Below are 20,394 nucleotides of genomic sequence, written 5' to 3' on the forward strand. Positions count from 1 at the left end.
TCATGCGTGATAGCCTCTCTTCCTCTCTTATACTTAAGGCCATAATTGTTTTGTCTGCTGATGTGAGCCCTCTCTCTCTCTCGCTCTCTCTCAGTCTTGAAATGATTAACATATATTTTGCCAAGTTGCCAACTATTACCACATTTGCAGTGTATTGCATTTTATTGTAAATCTATCAATGGAGTGAAATCATAGGGGACTTTTTGCCAAACATTAGTGTCCACGAGGCTCGGGTTTAAAGAGCATGGAGGTAGGGGAATCTTCATTTTGAAAACAGCAGTGGAGGAAAAAGTACCTAGTTTTCAAACTGGAGTAAAAGTAAAGATACCTTAAAAGAAAATGACTCAAGTAAAAGTGAGTCATCCAGTAAAATACTTATTGGGTAAAAGTCTGAAAGTTTTTGGTTCTAAATATACTTAAGTATCAAAAGTAGAAGTATACATTTAAAATGTCTTATATTAAGTAAACTAGATAACACAATTTTTTGTTTTTTAATTTACGGCCAGCCATGGGCACAGTTCAACACTCAGACATGATTTACAAACTAAGCATTTGTGTTTAGTGAGTCTGCCAGATCAGAGGCAGTAGGGATGACCGGGGATGTTCTCTTGATAAGTGCATGAATTAGACAATTTTCCTGTCCTGCTAAGCATTCAAAATATAACAAGTACTTTTTGGTTTCAGGGAAAAGGAGTAAAAAGTACATTATTTTCTTCAGGAATGTAGTGGAGTAAAAGTGAAAGTAGTCAAATATATAAATAGTAAAGTAAAGCACAGACACCCCCAAAAAACGACTTAAGTAGTACTTAAAATTATTTCTACTTATGTACTTTACACCACTGGAAAGCAGGTTACGGAAGCATGTGGTAGTACACAGGGGAATGTGTCCTAAAATGACACCATTTTTTACACAAACTTCAGCTGAAGGGAAACCAACCCAGCCAGCAAAATGCTAATTCATATCATAAAAAATGTATGTAGACTAAACCTGAAAGAGATGGATTTTAGGCCTATATCAATTATTGATAAAAACTCTTCAAATAGAATATGACTATGCGACGGCAGCCGGCAGATTGAAAATCACTGCATGAATTCCCTTTCCCAGAAATGGAAAGGGGTTTAGGGTATATATAAGACTGTACTGTATTTTTAACAATGTCTTCAATGTTTGAAGGCAGGCGCAATCAGGTGGGACCATTCTAGCCAATGAGAGGGCAGATACGTGTGTGAACAACAGGCACAACTAATATCCCTTTCATACACAGACCAAAATCCTACTAATGAATATATCTGAAAGGGGTAGGGCGTAAAAAACATGGAAAAATAAAAGACACCTAAAGACCTAGTCACTCAGAATACCAAAATAAAGGTATCAGGTCTGTGTGAATGTTTTTTTTCATTAACACTTGTAATGTTTAACACCTCCTGAATTTGAACTGCAAACAGCCCCCATGGTTTAACAACATCCCCCACCTCCCTCCAGATTTGCCAGTAACCACTGATACAGATCCCTTGCCTTTTTAATCTAAAATACCCCATAATGACAAAGCGAAAACAGGTTTTTATCATTTTTTGCAAATGTATTAAAATTAAAAAACAGAAATACATTCTTCACATACCATAAGTATTCAGACCCTTTGCTATGAGACTGGAAGTTGAGCTCAGGTGCATCTGGTTTCCATTGATCATCCTTGAGGTATCATCCTTGAGGTACCCCCCTATCTACATTGACGGGACAGCAGTGGAGAAGGTGGAACGTTTTAAGTTCCTCTGCGTACACATCACGGACAAACTGAAATGGTCCACCCACACAGCCAGTGTGGTGAAGAAGGAGCAACAGCAGGTGAAGAAGGAACAACAGGTGCAACAGTGCCTCTTCAACCTCAGGAGTGTGAAGACATTTGGCTTGTCACCTAAAACCCTCACAACCTTACAATTGAGAGCATCCTATCGGGCTGTATCACCGCCTGGTACGGCAACTGCACCGCCCACAACCGAAAGGCTCTCCTTTGCAATACACTGCAAGAATGGTGTGGTCTGCACAACGCATCACCGGAGGCAAACTACCTGCCCTCCAGGACACCTACAGCACCCGATGTCACAGGAAGGCCAAAAAGATAATCTAGGACAACAACCACCCGAGCCACTGCCTGTTTACGCCGCTACCATCCAGAAGGCGAGGTCAGTACAGGTGCATCAAAGCTGGGACTGAGCGACTGAAAAACAGCTTCTAACTCAAGGCTGTTAAACAGCAATCACGAACACAAAGAGGCTGCTGCCTACATACACTCGAAATCATTGGCCACTTTAATAAATGGATCACTAGTCACTTTAATAATGTTTACATTTCTTGCATTACTCATCTCATATGTATATACTGTATTCTATACCATCTATTGCATCTTGCCTATGTCGCTTGGTCATTGCTTATCCATATATTTATATGTACATATTCTTATTCCATCCATTTACTTAGATTTGTGTGTATTAGGTAGTTGTTGTGGAATTGTTAGATTACTTGTTAGATATTACTGCACTAGAACTAGAACTAGAAACTAGAAGCACAAGCATTTCGATACACTCGCATTAACATCTGCTACCAGTAAAATTAGATTTGATTTGATATCTCCCTCCTCCTCCCATCAGTCTCTTTTACATTCATCTCGTCTCCCTTTCACTTTCCATTCTTCCTTGTCCTCCCTATCTCTTCCCCTCTCTCGTCCCTTCATCTACACGGAACAATACATTATTAAGCCTTCAGGGCCTTTACAATGGGTGTGGTTGGCAGCCTCGCACTGTAGTCTTTCTCTCTCTCACACACACAAACACACACACACACACACACACACACACACACACACACACACACACACACACACACACACACACACACACACACACACACACACACACACACACACACACACAGGGGTCGGAGACAGGGGACAGTAGAGAGAGAAATTGGGGAGAAGGAGAGAAAGATGGAGCGAGGGAGGAGCCAGAGACAGTGGAGCAACAGGGGGAGGAGATAGAGACATGGGTGCGACAGGGGGAGGAGATAGAGACAGGGGTGCGACAGGGGGAGGAGATAGACAGGGGGAGGAGAGAGAGACAGGGGGAGGAGATAGAGACAGGGGGAGGAGATAGAGACAGGGGGAGGAGATAGAGACAGGGGTGCGACAGGGGGAGGAGATAGAGACAGGGGTGCGACAGGGAGAGGAGATAGAGACAGGGGGAGGAGATAGAGACAGGGGGAGGAGATAGAGACAGGGGTGCGACAGGGACCAAGGAAAGAAGAAAATGAAACAAAGAAAGGGGAAGTGGGTGTTTCAGGGTGTTAACATTGAAAGACTTCCAAGTATACATACATCATGTATAGTCTTGTACCTGTAGATGATATGTTTGAGAGTGAGAGACAGTGGCTTGGGAAAATAACAGCAGATGTGAAATACATTCACCAATCAGAGAACCATAAACCATGTGTAGACTCCATATAAAGCTTTAAACCATTTCTCTTAGCCAGTCAAACACCAGATATATAATCCTATTCATCCTTGACTCTGAGAAGCCATGCTAACTCTCTATGCTGTATATATGAAAGGGGTAAACTTGCAAGAAAGCGGTAAATAGGGGGCTGTTTGAAAGGGGTCATATCAACATTGCTGTTTGAAAGGGGTCATATAAACATTGCTGTTTGAAAGGGGGTCATATAAACATTGCTGTTTGAAAGGGGGTCATATCAACATTGCTGTTTGAAAGGGGTCATATCAACATTGCTGTTTGAAAGGGGTCATATAAACATTGCTGTTTGAAAGGGGTCATATCAACATTGCTATTTGAAAGGGGTCATATAAACATTGCTGTTTGAAAGGGGTCATTATAAACATTGCTGTTTGAAAGGGGGTCATATCAACATTGCTGTTTGAAAGGGGTCATATAAACATTGCTGTTTGAAAGGGGGTCATATAAACATTGCTGTTTGAAAGGGGGTCATATCAACATTGCTGTTTGAAAGGGGTCATATCAACATTGCTGTTTGAAAGGGGTCATATAAACATTGCTGTTTGAAAGGGGTCATATCAACATTGCTATTTGAAAGGGGTCATATAAACATTGCTGTTTGAAAGGGGTCATATAAACATTGCTGTTTGAAAGAGGTCATATAAACATTGCTGTTTGAAAGGGGTCATATAAACATTGCTGTTGGAAAGGGGTCATTATAAACATTGCTGTTTGAAAGGGGTCATATAAACATTGCTGTTGGAAAGGGGTCATATAAACATTGCTGTTTGAAAGGGGTCATATAAACATTGCTGTTTGAAAGGGGTCATATAAACATTGCTGTTGGAAAGGGGTCATTATAAACATTGCTGTTTGAAAGGGGTCATATAAACATTGCTGTTGGAAAGGGGTCATTATAAACATTGCTGTTTGAAAGGGGTCATATCAACATTGCTGTTTGAAAGGGGTCATATAAACATTGCTATTTGAAAGGGGTCATATAAACATTGCTGTTTGAAAGGGGTCATATAAACATTGCTGTTTGAAAGGGGTCATATAAACATTGCTGTTGGAAAGGGGTCATTATAAACATTGCTGTTTGAAAGGGGTCATATAAACATTGCTGTTGGAAAGGGGTCATTATAAACATTGCTGTTTGAAAGGGGTCATATCAACATTGCTGTTTGAAAGGGGTCATATAAACATTGCTGTTTGAAAGGGGTCATATCAACATTGCTGTTTGAAAGGGGTCATATAAACATTGCTGTTTGAAAGGGGGTCATATCAACATTGCTGTTTGAAAGGGGTCATATCAACATTGCTATTTGAAAGGGGTCATATAAACATTGCTGTTTGAAAGGGGTCATATAAACATTGCTGTTTGAAAGAGGTCATATCAACATTGCTGTTTGAAAGGGTTCATATCAACATTGCTGTTTGAAAGGGGTCATATAAACATTGCTGTTTGAAAGGGGGTCATATAAACATTGCTGTTTGAAAGGGGGTCATATCAACATTGCTGTTTGAAAGGGGTCATATCAACATTGCTGTTTGAAAGGGGTCATATAAACATTGCTGTTTGAAAGGGGTCATATAAACATTGCTGTTGGAAAGGGGTCATATAAACATTGCTGTTGGAAAGGGGTCATTATAAACATTGCTGTTTGAAAGGGGTCATATCAACATTGCTGTTTGAAAGGGGTCATATAAACATTGCTGTTTGAAAGGGGTCATTATAAACATTGCTGTTTAAAAGGGGTCATATCAACATTGCTGTTTGAAAGGGGGTCATATCAACATTGATGTTTGAAAGGGGTCATTATAAACATTGCTGTTTGAAAGGGGTCATATCAACATTGCTGTTTGAAAGGGGGTCATATAAACATTGCTGTTGGAAAGGGGTCATTATAAACATTGCTGTTTGAAAGGGGTCATATAAACATTGCTGTTTGAAAGGGGTCATTATAAACAATGCTGTTTGAAAGGGGTCATATCAACATTGCTGTTTGAAAGGGGGTCATATCAACATTGATGTTTGAAAGGGGTCATATCAACATTGCTGTTTGAAAGGGGTCATATCAACATTGCTGTTTGAAATGGGTCATTATAAACATTGCCTTGTATTTTTTACAGGTAATATACCACATCTTCTGAAATGGGTATAGGTTGTTTTTTCCTAAAGTTGCCAGAATGCCAGGGGCGTTACTAGGATTTGAAAACATTCAGGGATTAGCCCAAAGCCAGTAGGGGCATCCCAAGTGGCGCAGCAGTCTAAGGCACCACATCAGTGTTAGAGGTGTCAATACAGACCCTGGTTCAATCCTGGGCTGTATCAAAACTGTGATCGGGAGTCTCATAGGGAGGCGCACAATTGGTCCAACATCATCCGTGTTAGAGGAGGGTGGTCATTGTAAATACAAATGTATTCTTAACTGACTTGCCTAGTTAAATAAAGGTGAAACAAATCACATGATTTTTGTTAAGTTCATGCAGTCAACATCTATGCACTTGTCAAATAATTGTATTCACATAATGCAACACAAGTTGGAAGGCTGTGGGTGACCAAACAAAGTGATACACTTGAACATGCCCATTGACAAACAAAAGTACTGTAAGGGGTCGAAGGGTCATGGGACTTGAGTGGTCCACTGAGTTGTAAAATCTCGACCAATCACAGCAGGCACATACATCACTCTAGGTGCTTCTTGCAGTGACTGCTATTGCCTAGCGCAGCATACTGCATTGTTTAAATTCTTGCATAGCGCAAGTGATGTGTGGTTATGGAAACTCATCAGACTGAAATATAGTTTAAAAAAAATCTATAAAATAAATGTTGACCATCAAAAGGTATGGGGCTGGATCAAAAACACCTGGGGCTAATGCCCCGGAAGCCCAGACCTAACGACACCACTGCATAATGCCACGTGCATCCACTTTTTTGTAACAACCTAAACATTACGAAACTTCTATTTCGATCACATAAGCCTCACATAATTCGACACGATAGACCTCCATACAAAAAAAAGGTCTTATCTCACGCGAACACATTTTGGGCGGAGTAAATTGCCTCTTCCTCTCTCGAATAAACCGTTATGTCGCACACAGATTCATTTTCATTGAAATCAGCATGTGGTGAAAGACATTGTACTACGCAGGCGCAGCATTCTGACGTATGGAGGCAAACAGCTATTCGTGTGTGCACCATAACAGAGCAAAAAGAGAGCGGGACTGGAGGGAAAGACATATGAAAAGAGATTTATAGAAGGAAAAGAAGAAGAAAAAACACAAAGGGGAACCAGTGAAAATAAGCTCTTCAAGCATTTTCAATGATCAGTTTAGGAAACTTTTATTCGATGTGAAAAAAGGGACATTCCCGAAAACGATTGCCGCGTTCATGTGCTAGTCGGAACTTGTTAACTGGTTGTATTTCTACATGTGCACGTTTAACCAGGTTGCAAGTCAAATGTCAGAGTTTCCCAGTTCCGACTAACGCGTGAACGCAGCATAATCAGCAAGAATAGCTGCATCACATTACTCCGTTGCATGGCTGTCCAAAATTACATGAAAATCAAAACAGCCAACTGAAAGACCGCTGCTTTCTCGCGCTCATATAGATGGAGAGACAGAGCGCTCGTGGGCGATGGATGCGTGGATAGAGATGAACATTGGGTAGCGTCGGTAAAGATCCAAGGAGATTGGAAAGTGGACAGTAAATAATTGCAAACCGAGAGCTGTCAAAATAATGGATTTTAACGTGCTACGGAATCTCATCAGCAGATACGTAAGTAGAGGATCGATCAACGCCGCAATGTTACATTGTATTCTAGTAACATCTTCAGCTAACATTCTGTTACATATTCGTCACATATTAACTAACATCACAGCATTGTTCACTTTTTGAAACACAGACGTGGGTTGTTTAGGCCGGAAAACATGTGATCAAAGGTTTGTCACAGCTAAACGGCAGTGGAAATGGACTCCCGCCAGGCTTCGGTACTTTGTTTTCGAGCTGAATTTCGGAAGTGCCAGAAAGGTCCAGATGTATTGGAAGAGTGTGAGGAATTGAGATCAACCTGCCTGGTCGTTTTCTTTCCCAGAGGCCAGAAACAACACACCTGATATAATTGTCTAATCAACTTGCTCTTTATTTAAACAAGGTGTGTTGGTGCAGGGCAAGAAAGAAACCCTTCAAGTAATTTATCAGTTCAAGAGGCTTTATTGGCATGGGAACATATGTTAACATTGCCAACAGAAATTAAATAATATACAAAAGTGAAATAAACTTTCAAAATTAACAGTAAACATTACTCACAGAAGTTCCAACAGACTAAAGACATTACAAATGTCATATTATGTAGATATACACAGTGTTGTAATGATGAGCACATGGTTAAAGTACAAAAGGGAAAATAAATATGGGTTGTATTTACAATGGTGTTTGTTCACTGGTTGCCCTTTTCTTGTGGCAACAGGTCACAAATCCTGCTACTGTGATTGCACACTTCGGTATTTCACCCAATAGATATGAGTTGATCAAAATCAGGATTGTTTTAGAATTCTTTGTGGATCTGAGGGAAATATGTGTCTCCAATATGGTCATACAATTGGCAGGATGTTAGGAAGTGCAGCTCAGTTTCCACCTCGTTTTGTTCTTGAGAGCCAGGTCTGCCTATGTCGGCCTTTGTCAATAGCAAGGCTATGCTCACTGAGACTGTACAGACAGTAGTCAAAGCTTTCCTTAAGTCAAATCAAATCCAATTTTATTTGTCACATACACATGGTAAGCAGATGTTAATGCGAGTGTCGCGAAATGCTTGTTCCTCTAGTTCCAACCATGCAGTAATATCTAACAAGTAATCGAGCCTAACAATTTCACATCAAGTACCTTATACACACAAGTGTAAAGGAATGAATAAGAATATATACATAAAAATATATGAATGAGTGATGGCTGAACGGCATAGGCAAGATGCAGTAGATGGTATAGAGTACAGAATATACATATGAGATGAGTAATGTAGGGTATGCAAACATTATATAAAGTGGCATTGTTTAAAGTGGTTAGTGATACATTTATTACATCAATTTTTCCATTATTAAAGTGGCTAGTGTTGAGTCAGTATGTTGGCAGCAGCCACTCAATGTTAGTGATGTGTGATGGTGTGATGGCCTTGAGATAGAAGCTGTTTTTCAGTCTCTCGGTCCCCGCTTTCATGCACCTGTACTGACCTCGCCTTCTGGATGATAGCGGGGTGAACAGGCAGTGGCTCGGGTGGTTGTTGTCCTCTATGATCTTTTTGGCCTTCCTGTGACATCGGGTGGTGTAGGTGTCCTGGGGGTAGTTTGCCCCCGGTGATGCATTGTGCAGACCTCACTACCCTCTGGAGAGCCTTATGGTTATGGGCGCAGCAATTGCCGTACCAGGCGGTGACACAGCCCGACAGGATGCTCTTGATTGTGCATCTGTAAAAGTTTGTGAGTGTTTTTGGGTCAAACTGTGAGTAAGTTTGGGTCAGTCACAGTGGTCAGGTATTTCTGCCGCTGTGTACTCTGTTTAGTGCCAAATAGCATTCTAGTTTACTCTGTTTTTAAAAACAAAATTATTCTTTCCAATGTGTGAAGTAATTCTCTTTTTGTTTTCTCATGATTTGGTTGGGTCTAATTGTGTTGCTGTCCTGGGGCTCTGTGGGGTCTGTTTGTGTTTGTGAACAGAGCCCCAGGACCAGCTTGCTTAGGGGACTCTTCTCCAGGTTCATCTCTCTGTAGGTGATTGATTTTTTTTATGTAAGGTTTGGGAATCGTTTCCTTTTTTAGGTGCTTGTAGAATTTAACAGATCTTTTCTGGATTTTGATAATTAGCGGGTATAGGCCTAATTCTGCTCTGCGTGCATTATTTGGTGTTTTGCGTCATACATAGAGGATATTTTTTGCGGAATTCTGCATGCAGTCTCAATTTGTCTCAATCACAACCACAAAGGGCAGTAGGTTCTAGAACTGATTCAATATTTTTTTGCCAGATCCTAATGGGTACTTCAAATGTTATGTTCCTTTTGATGGCATAGAAGGTCCAGGTCTGAGAATCTTTGCAGAAGATCTAGGTGCTGCTGTAGGCCCTCCTTGGTTGGTGACAGAAGCACCAGATCATCAGTAGACATTCGACTTCAGATTCTAGTCGGGTGAGGCCGGGTGCTGCAGACTGTTCTAGTGCCCTCACCAATTCGGTGATATATATATGTTGAAGACATATGGCCCTGTGGGAAGACATGTTTTTTTTGCAAATTTTAACCACACACTTGGTGTTTGTGTACATGGATTTTATAATGTCGTATGTTTTTTCCTCAACACCATTTTCCATCAATTTGTATAGCAGACCCTCATGCCAAATTGAGTCGAAGCTTTTTTGAAATCAACAAAGCATGAGAAGACTTTGCCTTTGTTTTGGTTTGGTTTGTTTGTTGGTCAATTAGGGTGTGCAGGGTGAATACGTGGTCTGTCGTACGATAATTGGGTGAAAAGCCAATTTGACATTTGCTCAGTACATTGTTTTCACTGATAAAATGTACAAGTCTGCTGTTAATGGTAATGCAGAGGATTTTCCCAAGGTTGTTGTTGACGCATATCCCACGGTAGTTATTGGGGTCAAATTTGTCTCAACTTTTGTGGTTTGGGGTGATCAGTCCTTGGTTCCAAATATTGGGGAAGATGCCAGAGCTAAGGATGATGTTAGTTTTTTTTAGAATAGCCAATTGTAATTTGTTGTCTGTATATTTGATCATTTCATTGAGGATACCATCAACACAACAGTCCTTTTTGGGTTGGAGGGTTTTTATTTTGTCCTGTAGTTCATTCAAGGTAATTGGAGAATCCATTGGTTTCTGGTAATCTTTATCTCTCTCTTGCTCTCCTTCACATACACACACACACATGCACAATTTTGACATGGAAAAAGAGGGTAAAAACATTTATAATGTCTTATTACTGACAGTTACCAAAGAGACCAACTAAAAGAGTGAGCATGATTAAAGGCCAACTGCTCTGCTTTTAAATGGCCTATGAGGCATCAATATGAGTCAGAAACAAACATTTTAGTTTCAAAATTGACTACAAAGTGTTTTGTCCAAAACTGAGTTTTGTGAGTTCGTCACAATTTACTGGAGGGTTTGGTACAACAGGGTTCTGCAACCTTTTATTGTCCAGGGACCCCCTCCCAGGAAAACCGGTGACACAGCAAACCCCATCTTACTTTAGCAAAAATATTTTTTGCTTGTCTTGTGTTATCATTAGGTGAATGATAATGGCAAGTAGAAGTAATCATCATTTTAAAATGAATAGATTTGGTTGATAGTTTTTTACTATTTTGGAAGAGGAAGTGAAAACTCTAACATTAGCTAGAAAGGTAATTTTCACTATGAGCAGCTGTTTAGGTTAGCCATGTTTTGGCAAAAATGAATGTCCAAGTCAAGAAAGCTTACCAGCGGCACTGGCAGCCTGTTCACGGGTGCTTTTCCAAAGCCTATGTCAGATACTTGAGTGAGTGTGATTGGCTCAATTGAAATAAAACACATTTTTCCACTTTTTAAAAATTATTATTTTTGCTCCAAGAGTATCTTTTTTCTCCCACTCTGGTCGTTGTGGGGGAGCACGGGGGCGGATTGGGGGTTGATAAGAAACCTTGGTTGCTGGGTGGGATTGGAAGGGGTGGGAGGTGTGCCCCCCCCTAGGCAGGTGGGAAACATGGTTTCTGGGTGGAGAGGTAGCATGTGGGTGGGTGGCTGTGGTCTAAGGAGGGGGGCTGTAATGGATTATCTTTGTATACATTTCTTTGATTGTTTTTGTACCTGTAACCCCCTCGCCCCCTATGAGTTTCTCTCTTGAGAAAATAAATCAAAAGTTGGTCACCAAGAAATAAAACGCAGTTGTATCCCAACTGCTACTTGTCAGTATTCAAAAACCCATTCGCGAGCATCTTAAAGAAGAAGTTACAGGTCTGTGAGAGCCAGAAATCTTGCTTGTTTGTAGGTGACCAAATACTTATTTTCCACCATAATTTGCAAATAAATTCATTTAAAATCCTACAATGTGATTTTCTGGATTTTTTTTTTCTCATTTTGTCTGTCATAGTTGAAGTGTACCTATGATGAACATTACAGGCCTCTCTCATCTTTTTAAGTGGGAGAACTTGCACAATTGGTGGCTGACTAAATACTTTTTTGCCCCACTGTATATATATATTTAAGAACACATTCTTATTTTCAATGACGGCCTAGGAACCTTACAGTTAACTAGTCTAACGCACTAACCGCCTGATTACATTGCACTCCACGAGGAGCCTGCCTGTTACGCGAATGCAGTAGAAGCCAAGCTAAGTTGCTAGCTAGCATTAAACTTATCTTATGAAAAACAATCAATCAATCATAATCACTAGTTATAACTACACATGCTTGATGATATTACTAGTTTATCTAGCGTGTCCTGCATTGCATATAATCAATGCAACGCTGGGGGATGATTTAACAAAAGCGCATTTCTGAAAAAAGCACAATCGTTGGATGACTGTACCTAACCATTAACACCAATGCCTTTTTAAAATCAATACACAGAAGTATATATTTATAAACCTACATATTTAGCTAAAAATAAATCCAGGTTAGCAGGCAATATTGACCAGGTGAAATTGTGTCACTTCTCTTGCGGTCATTGCACTCCGAGTCAGTGTATATGCAACAGTTTGGGCAGCCTGGCTCATTGCGAACTAATTTGCCAGAATTTGACATAATTATGACATAACATTGAAGATTGTGCAATTTAAGAGCAATATTTAGACTTAGGGATGCCACCCGTTAGATAAAATATGGAACGGTTCCGTATTTCACTGAAAGAAAAAAATGTTTTGTTTTCGAAATGATAGTTTCCGTATTTGACCATATTAATGACCTAAGGCTCGTATTTCTGTGTGTTATGTTATAATTAAGTATATGATTTGATTGAGCAGTCTGACTGAGCGATGGTAGGCAGCAGCAGGCTCGTAAGCATTCATTCAAACAGCACTTTAGTGCGTTTTGCCAGCAGCTCTTCGCAAGCACAGCACTGTTTTTGACCTCAAGCCTATCAGCCTAATGGCTGGTGTAACCAATGTGAAATGGCTAGCTAGTTAGCGGGGTGCGCGCTAATAGTGTTTCAAACGTCACTCGCTCTGAGACTTGGAGTAGTTATTCCCCTTGCTCTGCAAGGGCCGCGGCTTTTGTGGAGCGATTGGTAACGCTGCTTCGAGTGTGGCTGTTGTCGATGTGTTCCTGGTTCGTGCCCAGGTAGGGGCGAGGAGAGGGACGGAAGCTATACTGTTACATTGGCAATACTAAAGTGCCTATAAGAACATCCAATAGTCAAAGGTATATGAAATACAAATGGTATAGAGAGAAATAGTCCTATAAATACTATATTAACTACAACCTAAAACCTCTTACCTTGGAATATTGAAGTCTCATGTTAAAAGGAACCACCAACTTTCATATGTTCTCATGTTCTGAGCAAGGAACTCAAACGTTAGCTTTTTTACATGGCACATATTGCACTTTTACTTTATTTTCCAACACTTTGTTTTTGCATTATTTAAACCATGTTGAACATGTTTCATTATTTATTTGAGGCTAAATGGATTTTTATTGATGTATTATATTAAGTTAAAATAAGTGTTCATTCATTATTGTTGTAATTGTCATTATTACATATAAATAAATAAAAATCGTCTGATTAATCGTCATCGGCTTTTTTGGTCCTCCAATAATCTGTGTCGGCGTTGAAAAATCATAATCGATCGACCTCTACTAGATATGGTCCTAATGAGAGAAGGGAACAGTGATAGGAGGCTGACCTCGCTCTCAGGCTCTCTGAACATACAGTTCAACCTCCATTAAAACCTGCCTACACTGGGTGTCTATCTTTGTTTTGTAGAGTGTGTGTGTGGACGGCAGCTTGACTGATGCCCTGCTGGGTGTGATGTCAGGGGAAATCAGATTCACTAGTGAGAGGAGGTCACAGAGCTCACCTCTCATCCCTCACTTCATCCCTCACCCTGCCCCCTCTCCCTCTCTTCAGTTTTATATCACCATGGCAACATGAAGTGGTCATCCATCCATCAATTCTTCTCTTAGCTTGTTCTCCTAGGCTACAGGTATACACTCTAGGCAGGTGTTAATAACTTCTTATGGCTGCAGGGGCAGTATTGAGTAGCTTGGATGAAAGGTGCCCAGAGTAAACTGCCTGCTCCTCAGTCTCAGTTGCTAATATATGCATATTATTATTCATATTGGATAGAAAACACTCTGAAGTTTCTAAAACTGTTTGAATGATGTCTGTGAGTATACAGAACTCATATGGCAGGCAAAAACCTGAGAAGAAATCCAAACAGGAAGTGGGAAATCTGAGGTTGGTCGATTTTCTACCCAGCACCTATTGAATACACAGTGGGATATTGGTTATGTTGCACTTCCTAAGGCTTCCACTAGCTGTCAATCATCTTTAGAAACTTCTTTGAAGATTCTACTGTGAAGTAGGACGGAATGAGAGAGGAATGAGTCAGAGGTCTGCCAGCAGTCATGCGCTGGTCACGCGCATTTCACATGAGGTATCTCCCGTTCCTTTGCTTTTCTGAAGACAAACGAATTCTCCGGGTGGAATATTATTGAAGTTTTATGTTAAAAACATCCTAAAGTGTTATTTTTTTATTATTTTTATTATTGTATGTTTGTTTATATAATTATAATTATAATTTATTTTTGTTACGTTCGTCTGTTACTGTCACTTTGTCCTATCGTTGTCTAATATCTTTTCACTTTTGTTTTGAATGTTCTTAATTGGAAAATGCAAAAATAAAATATATAAAAAACATCCTAAAGATAGATTCCATACATCGTTTGACATGTTTCTACGGACAGTAACGGAACTTTTTGACATTTCGTCTGCAAATAGGGAATGCGCTTCATGACTATGGATTTGTTTACCAAACGTGCTAACAAAAGTAGCAAACTAAATCAAACATTTAATGTGGAACTGGGATTCCTGGGAGTGCATTCTGATGAAGATCTATAATGAATATTTATAATGCTATTTATGACTAATGTTGACTACCCAAAATGGCAGATATCTTTTTGGCTGCTTTGTTGTCTGAAAGCTGTACTGAAAGCTATATTTTTGGAACTAGTGAACATAATGCGCCAATGTATACTGAGATTGTTTTATATAAATATGCACGTTATCGAACAAAACATACTTTCGCAAGGCACTGTATTCGGCCCCCTTGAACTTTGCGACCTTTTGCCACATTTCAGGCTTCAAACAAAAAGATATAAAACTGTATTTTTTTGTGAAGAATCAACAACAAGTGGGACACAATCATGAAGTGGAACGACATTTATTGGATATTTCAAACTTTTTTTAACAAATCAAAAACTGAAAAATTGGGCGTGCAAAATTATTCAGCCCCCTTAAGTTAATACTTTGTAGCGCCACCTTTTGCTGCGATTACAGCTGTAAGTCGCTTGGGGTATGTCTCTATCAGTTTTGCACATCGAGAGACTGACATTTTTTCCCATTCCTCCTTGCAAAACAGCTTGAGCTCTGTGAGGTTGGATGGAGAGCATTTGTGAACAGCAGTTTTCATTTCTTTCCACAGATTCTCGATTGGATTCAGGTCTGGACTTTGACTTGGCCATTCTAACACCTGGATATGTTTATTTTTGAACCATTCCATTGTAGATTTTGCTTTATGTTTTGGATCATTGTCTTGTTGGAAGACAAATCTCCGTCCCAGTCTCAGGTCTTTTGCAGACTCCATCAGGTTTTCTTCCAGAATGGTCCTGTATTTGGCTCCATCCATCTTCCCATCAATTTTAACCATCTTCCCTGTCCCTGCTGAAGAAAAGCAGGCCCAAACCATGATGCTGCCACCAAAAAGTTCAATTTTGGTTTCATCTGACCAGAGCACCTTCTTCCACATGTTTGGTGTGTCTCCCAGGTGGCTTGTGGCAAACTTTAAACAACACTTTTTATGGATATCTTTAAGAAATGGCTTTCTTCTTGCCACTCTTCCATAAGGGCCAGATTTGTTTAATATACGACTGATTGTTGTCCTATGGACAGAGTCTCCCACCTCAGCTGTAGATCTCTGCAGTTCATCCAGAGTGATCATGGGCCTCTTGGCTGCATCTCTGATCAGTCTTCTCCTTGTATGAGCTGAAAGTTTAGAGGGACGGCCAAGTCTTGGTAGATTTGCAGTGGTCTGATACTCCTTCCATTTCAATATTATTGCTTGCACAGTGCTCCTTGGGATGTTTAAAGCTTGGGAAATCTTTTTGTATCCAAATCCGGCATTTATACGGAGACTTGATTACACACAGGTGGATTGTATTTATCATCATTAGTCATTTAGGTCAACATTGGATCATTCAGAGATCCTCACTGAACTTCTGGAGAGAGTTTGCTGCACTGAAAGTAAAGGAGCTGAATAATTTTGCACGCCCAATTTTTCAGTTTTTGATTTGTGGCAAAAGGTCGCAAAGTTCAAGGGGGCCAAATATTTTCGTAAGGCACTGTATATGTATTGTGTAACATGAAGTCCTATGAGTGTCATCTGATGAAGATCATCAAAGGTTAGTGATTAATTTTATCTCTATTTGTGCTTTTTGTGACTCCTCTCTTTGCCTGGAAAAATGGCAGAATTTTTTTGTGACTTGGCGGTGACCTAACATAATCGTTTGTGGTCCTTTCGCTGTAAATCCTATTTGAAATCGGACACTTTGGTAGGATTAACAACAACATTACCTTTAAAATGCTATAAGATACATGAATGTTTGAGGAATTTTAATTATGAGATTTCTGTTGTTTGAATTTGGCACTCTTGACATTCACTGGCTATTGTCATATCAATCCCGTGAACGGGATTGCAGCCCTAAGAAGATTTAAAGGTCAACTCGAGACTGTACGGCTAGTTGTTTACTATGTCTTGTTAACTTATTGATGTTTTACATTATTGTCATGTAGCAGATGCTCTTATCCAGAGCAACTTACAGGAGCAATTAGGGTTAAGTGCCTTGCTCAAGGCCGCATCATCAGATGTTTTTCACTAGGTTGGCTCGGGGTTTCGATACCAGTGCACTTTCGGTTACTGGCCCAATGCTCTTAACGGCTTGGCTCCCTGCCGCTGTAGTTTTGGGCATTTCCATGTAAAAGGACCCATGAGCACCAACGAGATTTTTATAGGAGCATATCAAATTGGCTGTCAAATGAAAGCTAAGAGTCTATATTTTTGGGAAATTAAAGCATAAATACATTATTCAACCATTTTCCATCTTAAAAATGAGGCATAAGTAAAGGTTTTGAATTCTGAATAAACAGATGGAAAAGGGGTCTTAGGAAACATCTACCAGGAAAAAGTCTTAAGGTACCAGAAATAGGGTTGCACATTTTGGGGAATATTCAGAGGTGGAAATATATGGGAATATTCAGAGGTGGAAATATATGGGAATTAACGGGAATATTTGGGAAATATATGCAAATTAATATTAATACCATTTTTAAATGTAGATGTTTTTTTGCATTGGATATATTTACTATATCATATGGAGACGGGAACATAAACCTTTTAACTTATCATAAGTAGACATCATTGCAAAGGATGAAATCCTTCCAATAGAAATAAAAAATACAATTTAGTTATGAATTGAACTTTAATTAAATGAGTTGACTCTTCACATGGGATGATTTCACTGAACAACAAAAGAAAGGGAATATTGAATGATCCCCAATGATCTATCGCATCTCCCCAAAACATTTTCAACATAGATCTGTAAAATGATAATCTATAAATTAAAGCTTTGGTTGTCTTCCTCTCAGGCTTCCATGTCTTCTCTCTGGACCTCCTCAATGTCCACCTCTTGAACATCAGACTGAGGCCTCATCTTCACTGTCACTTTCCAACCTTGTTGAGGATGGCTTGTTGTCAGGCTCAAAAAGCCTCAAATTTGCCCGGATGGCCATCAATTTTTTAACCCTGGCATTGGTCAGCCTGTTGCGTGCTTTGGTGTGTGGACCAAACAAGGACCAGTTGTGGTCTGAGGCGGCTGATGATGGTGGGATTTGGAGGATGATGGAGGCAACAGGGGAAAGCGACTCAGATCCACAAAGTCCCTTCCACCAGGTGACTGATGAGATATGTTGGCCCCACTGCCATATTGCATCTCCATCCCAAAGCCCTTGCTTGGATGTGTACTTCTCCAGACTGCCGAGAACCTTGCCCTCATCCAGGCCAAGGTGGCGAGACACGGTAGTGAGTGATGAAACCATAGGCCTTGTTGATCTCTGACCCAGACAGGATGCTCTTGCTTTCATACTTGGGGTCCAACATGTACGCTGTGGCGTGTATGGGCTTCAGGCAGAAGTCTTCATGCTCTTTGATGTATTTCAGAACTGCAGTTTCCTCTGCTTGGAGCAACAGTGAAGTGGGTAGGGCAGTACAGATTTCTTCTCTTACATCTGCAAGCAGAGTCTGAACATCAGACAGGATGGCATTGTCTCCCTCAATCCTTGCAATGGCTACTGCTATAGGTTTCAGGAGTTTCAGGCTGCTTACCACTCTCCCAAAATATATCATCCAGGAGGATCCTCTTGATGGGGCTGTCCATATCGGCAGACTGATATGGCCATTTCTTGGAGAGAATCTTTCCCCTCCCAGGAGACTGTCAAACATGATGACAACACCACTCCAACGGGTGTTACTGGGCAGAGCGTATCCACTGTTTTCAGTGCCATGATGTCCTTGAGGAGCAGCTTCAATGCATGAGCAACACAGCCAAAGGGTGTGATGTGAGGGTAGGACAAGCAGCCTTCATGTTCGCAGCATTGTCTTTCACCAGTGCAAATGCCTTCTGTAAGTTTATGAAACATTGCATTGTGCCTTATAATTCTGTTACCATAACTCCACTTATGTGTAAGATATTTTCTAACATCTCTCCCTCATGAGGGAGGCCAATACAAGTTAATAGAAGTAACAATTAATGGTAGACCTACCAATTAGTTATAGTTATTTTACTGATGTCAATTTTGTTTACGAATTATTAAGTGATTAAAACTTGGAATTCCATTACAAAATTGGTAAGCAAAAAAATCTGTAACGGAATTACTGAAGCTGAATTGGCTACAATGGGAAATCCTAAAAATCACTCACCGCAGTCACCTGCTAGTGTCGTCACTTCCACTGGCATACTGTTATGTTCAGCTCATAACTGTTTTCTTTGTCTTTCTGTTGTCTGGTGGTCAAACCAAGACAGTTGACGGTGAATCTCAATCACCCCTCCTCGCCCCTACGTGTTGCTGACAAAACGCAGAGGGGGACTTCAGAGTGGCAAGGGTATCAATTGTGCATATGGCAGAGGTGTGCGTGAACGTGCAAATGGAGGGGCGAGGGGAAGGGAGGGATTTGGGATTCACTCTGTCTGGACAATCCCTCTCTCTCCCTCTTTCCATCTCTCTTTCTTGGCCTTTCTCCCTCTCTCTACAGTTGTGGACACGTTTTGAGAATGACACAAATATTAATTTCCACAAAGTTTGCTGCTTCAGTGTATAGATATTTTTGTCGGATGTTACTATGGAATACGGAAGTATATTTACAAGCATTTCAGTGTGTGCCAAAGGCTTTTATTGACAATTACATGAAGTTGATGCAGAGTCAATATTTGCAGTGTTGACCCTTCTTTTTCAAGACCTCTGCAATCCGCCCTGGCATGCTGTCAATTAACTTCTGGGCCACACTGATGGCAGCCCATTCTTGCATAATCAATGGTTGGAGTTTGTCAGAATTTGTGAGTTTCTGTTTGTCCACCCGCCTCTTAAGGATTGACCACAAGTTCTCAATGGGATTAAGGTCTGGAGAGTTTCCTGGCCATGGACCCAAAATATCGATGTTTTGTTCCCTGAGCCACTTAGTTATCACTTTTGCCTTATGTCAAGGTGCTCCATCACCAAACTGTTCCTGGATGGTTGGGAGAAGTTGCTCTCGGAGGATGTGTTGGTACCATTCTTTATTCATGGCTGTGTTGTAAGGCAAATTGTGAGTGAGCCCACTCCCTTGGCTGAGAAGCAACCCCACATATGAATGGTCTTAGGGTGCTTTACTGTTGGCATGGCACAGGACTGATGGTGGCGCTTACTTTTTTCCGGATGTCCTAAACAATCGGAAAGGGGATTCATCAGAGAAAATTATTTTACCCCAGTCCTCAGTAGTCCAATCCCTGTACCTTTTGCAGAATATCAGTCTGTCCCTGATGTTTTTCCTGGAGAGAAGTGGCTTCTTTGCTGCCCTTCTTGACACCAGGCCATCCTCCAAAAGTCTTCACCTCACTGTGTGTGCAGATGCACTCACAACTGCCTGCTGCTATTCCTGAGCAAGCTCTGTACTGGTGGTGCCCCGATGCCGCAGCTGAATCAAATTTAAGAGACGGTCCTCTTGCTTGCTGGATTATTGTGGGTGCCCTGAAGCCTTCTTCACAACAATTGAACCGCTCTCCTTGAAGTTCTTGATGATCCGGTAAATGGTTGATTTAGGTGCAATCTTACTGGCAGCAATATCCTTGCCTGTGAAGCCCTTTTTGTGCAAAGCAATGATGACGGCACGTGTTTCCTTGCAGGTAACCATGGTTGACAGAGGAAGAACAATGATTCCAAGCACCACCCTCCTTTTGAAGCTTCCAGTCTGTTATTCGAACTCAATCAGCATGACAGAGTGATCTCCAGCCTTGTCCTCGTAAACACTCACACCTGTGTTAACGAGAGAATCACTGACATGATGTCAGCTGGTCCTTTTGTGGCAGCGCTGAAATGCAGTGGAAATGTTTTTTGTGG

General features: G+C 40.7%; 1 protein-coding gene across 8 annotated transcripts in view; it reads left to right on the top strand.

Moving 5' to 3' along the window:
* The first annotated feature begins 6,647 nt into the window (after positions 1-6,647).
* The window catches only part of LOC135547353 (phospholipid-transporting ATPase IH-like), a 72,156-nt gene continuing 58,409 nt past the window's right edge, over positions 6,648-20,394 (top strand). For all 8 annotated transcript variants that reach the window (XM_064976299.1, XM_064976300.1, XM_064976301.1 and 5 more), the window contains exon 1: positions 6,648-7,282. In XM_064976299.1, the coding sequence (XP_064832371.1) occupies positions 7,244-7,282 (39 nt within the window). In that variant the 5' untranslated portion in view covers positions 6,648-7,243. The remainder of the gene's footprint in view (positions 7,283-20,394) is intronic.

Source organism: Oncorhynchus masou, chromosome 10 (genome assembly GCF_036934945.1).
Source record: "Oncorhynchus masou masou isolate Uvic2021 chromosome 10, UVic_Omas_1.1, whole genome shotgun sequence".
Classification (NCBI taxonomy): domain Eukaryota; kingdom Metazoa; phylum Chordata; class Actinopteri; order Salmoniformes; family Salmonidae; genus Oncorhynchus; species Oncorhynchus masou.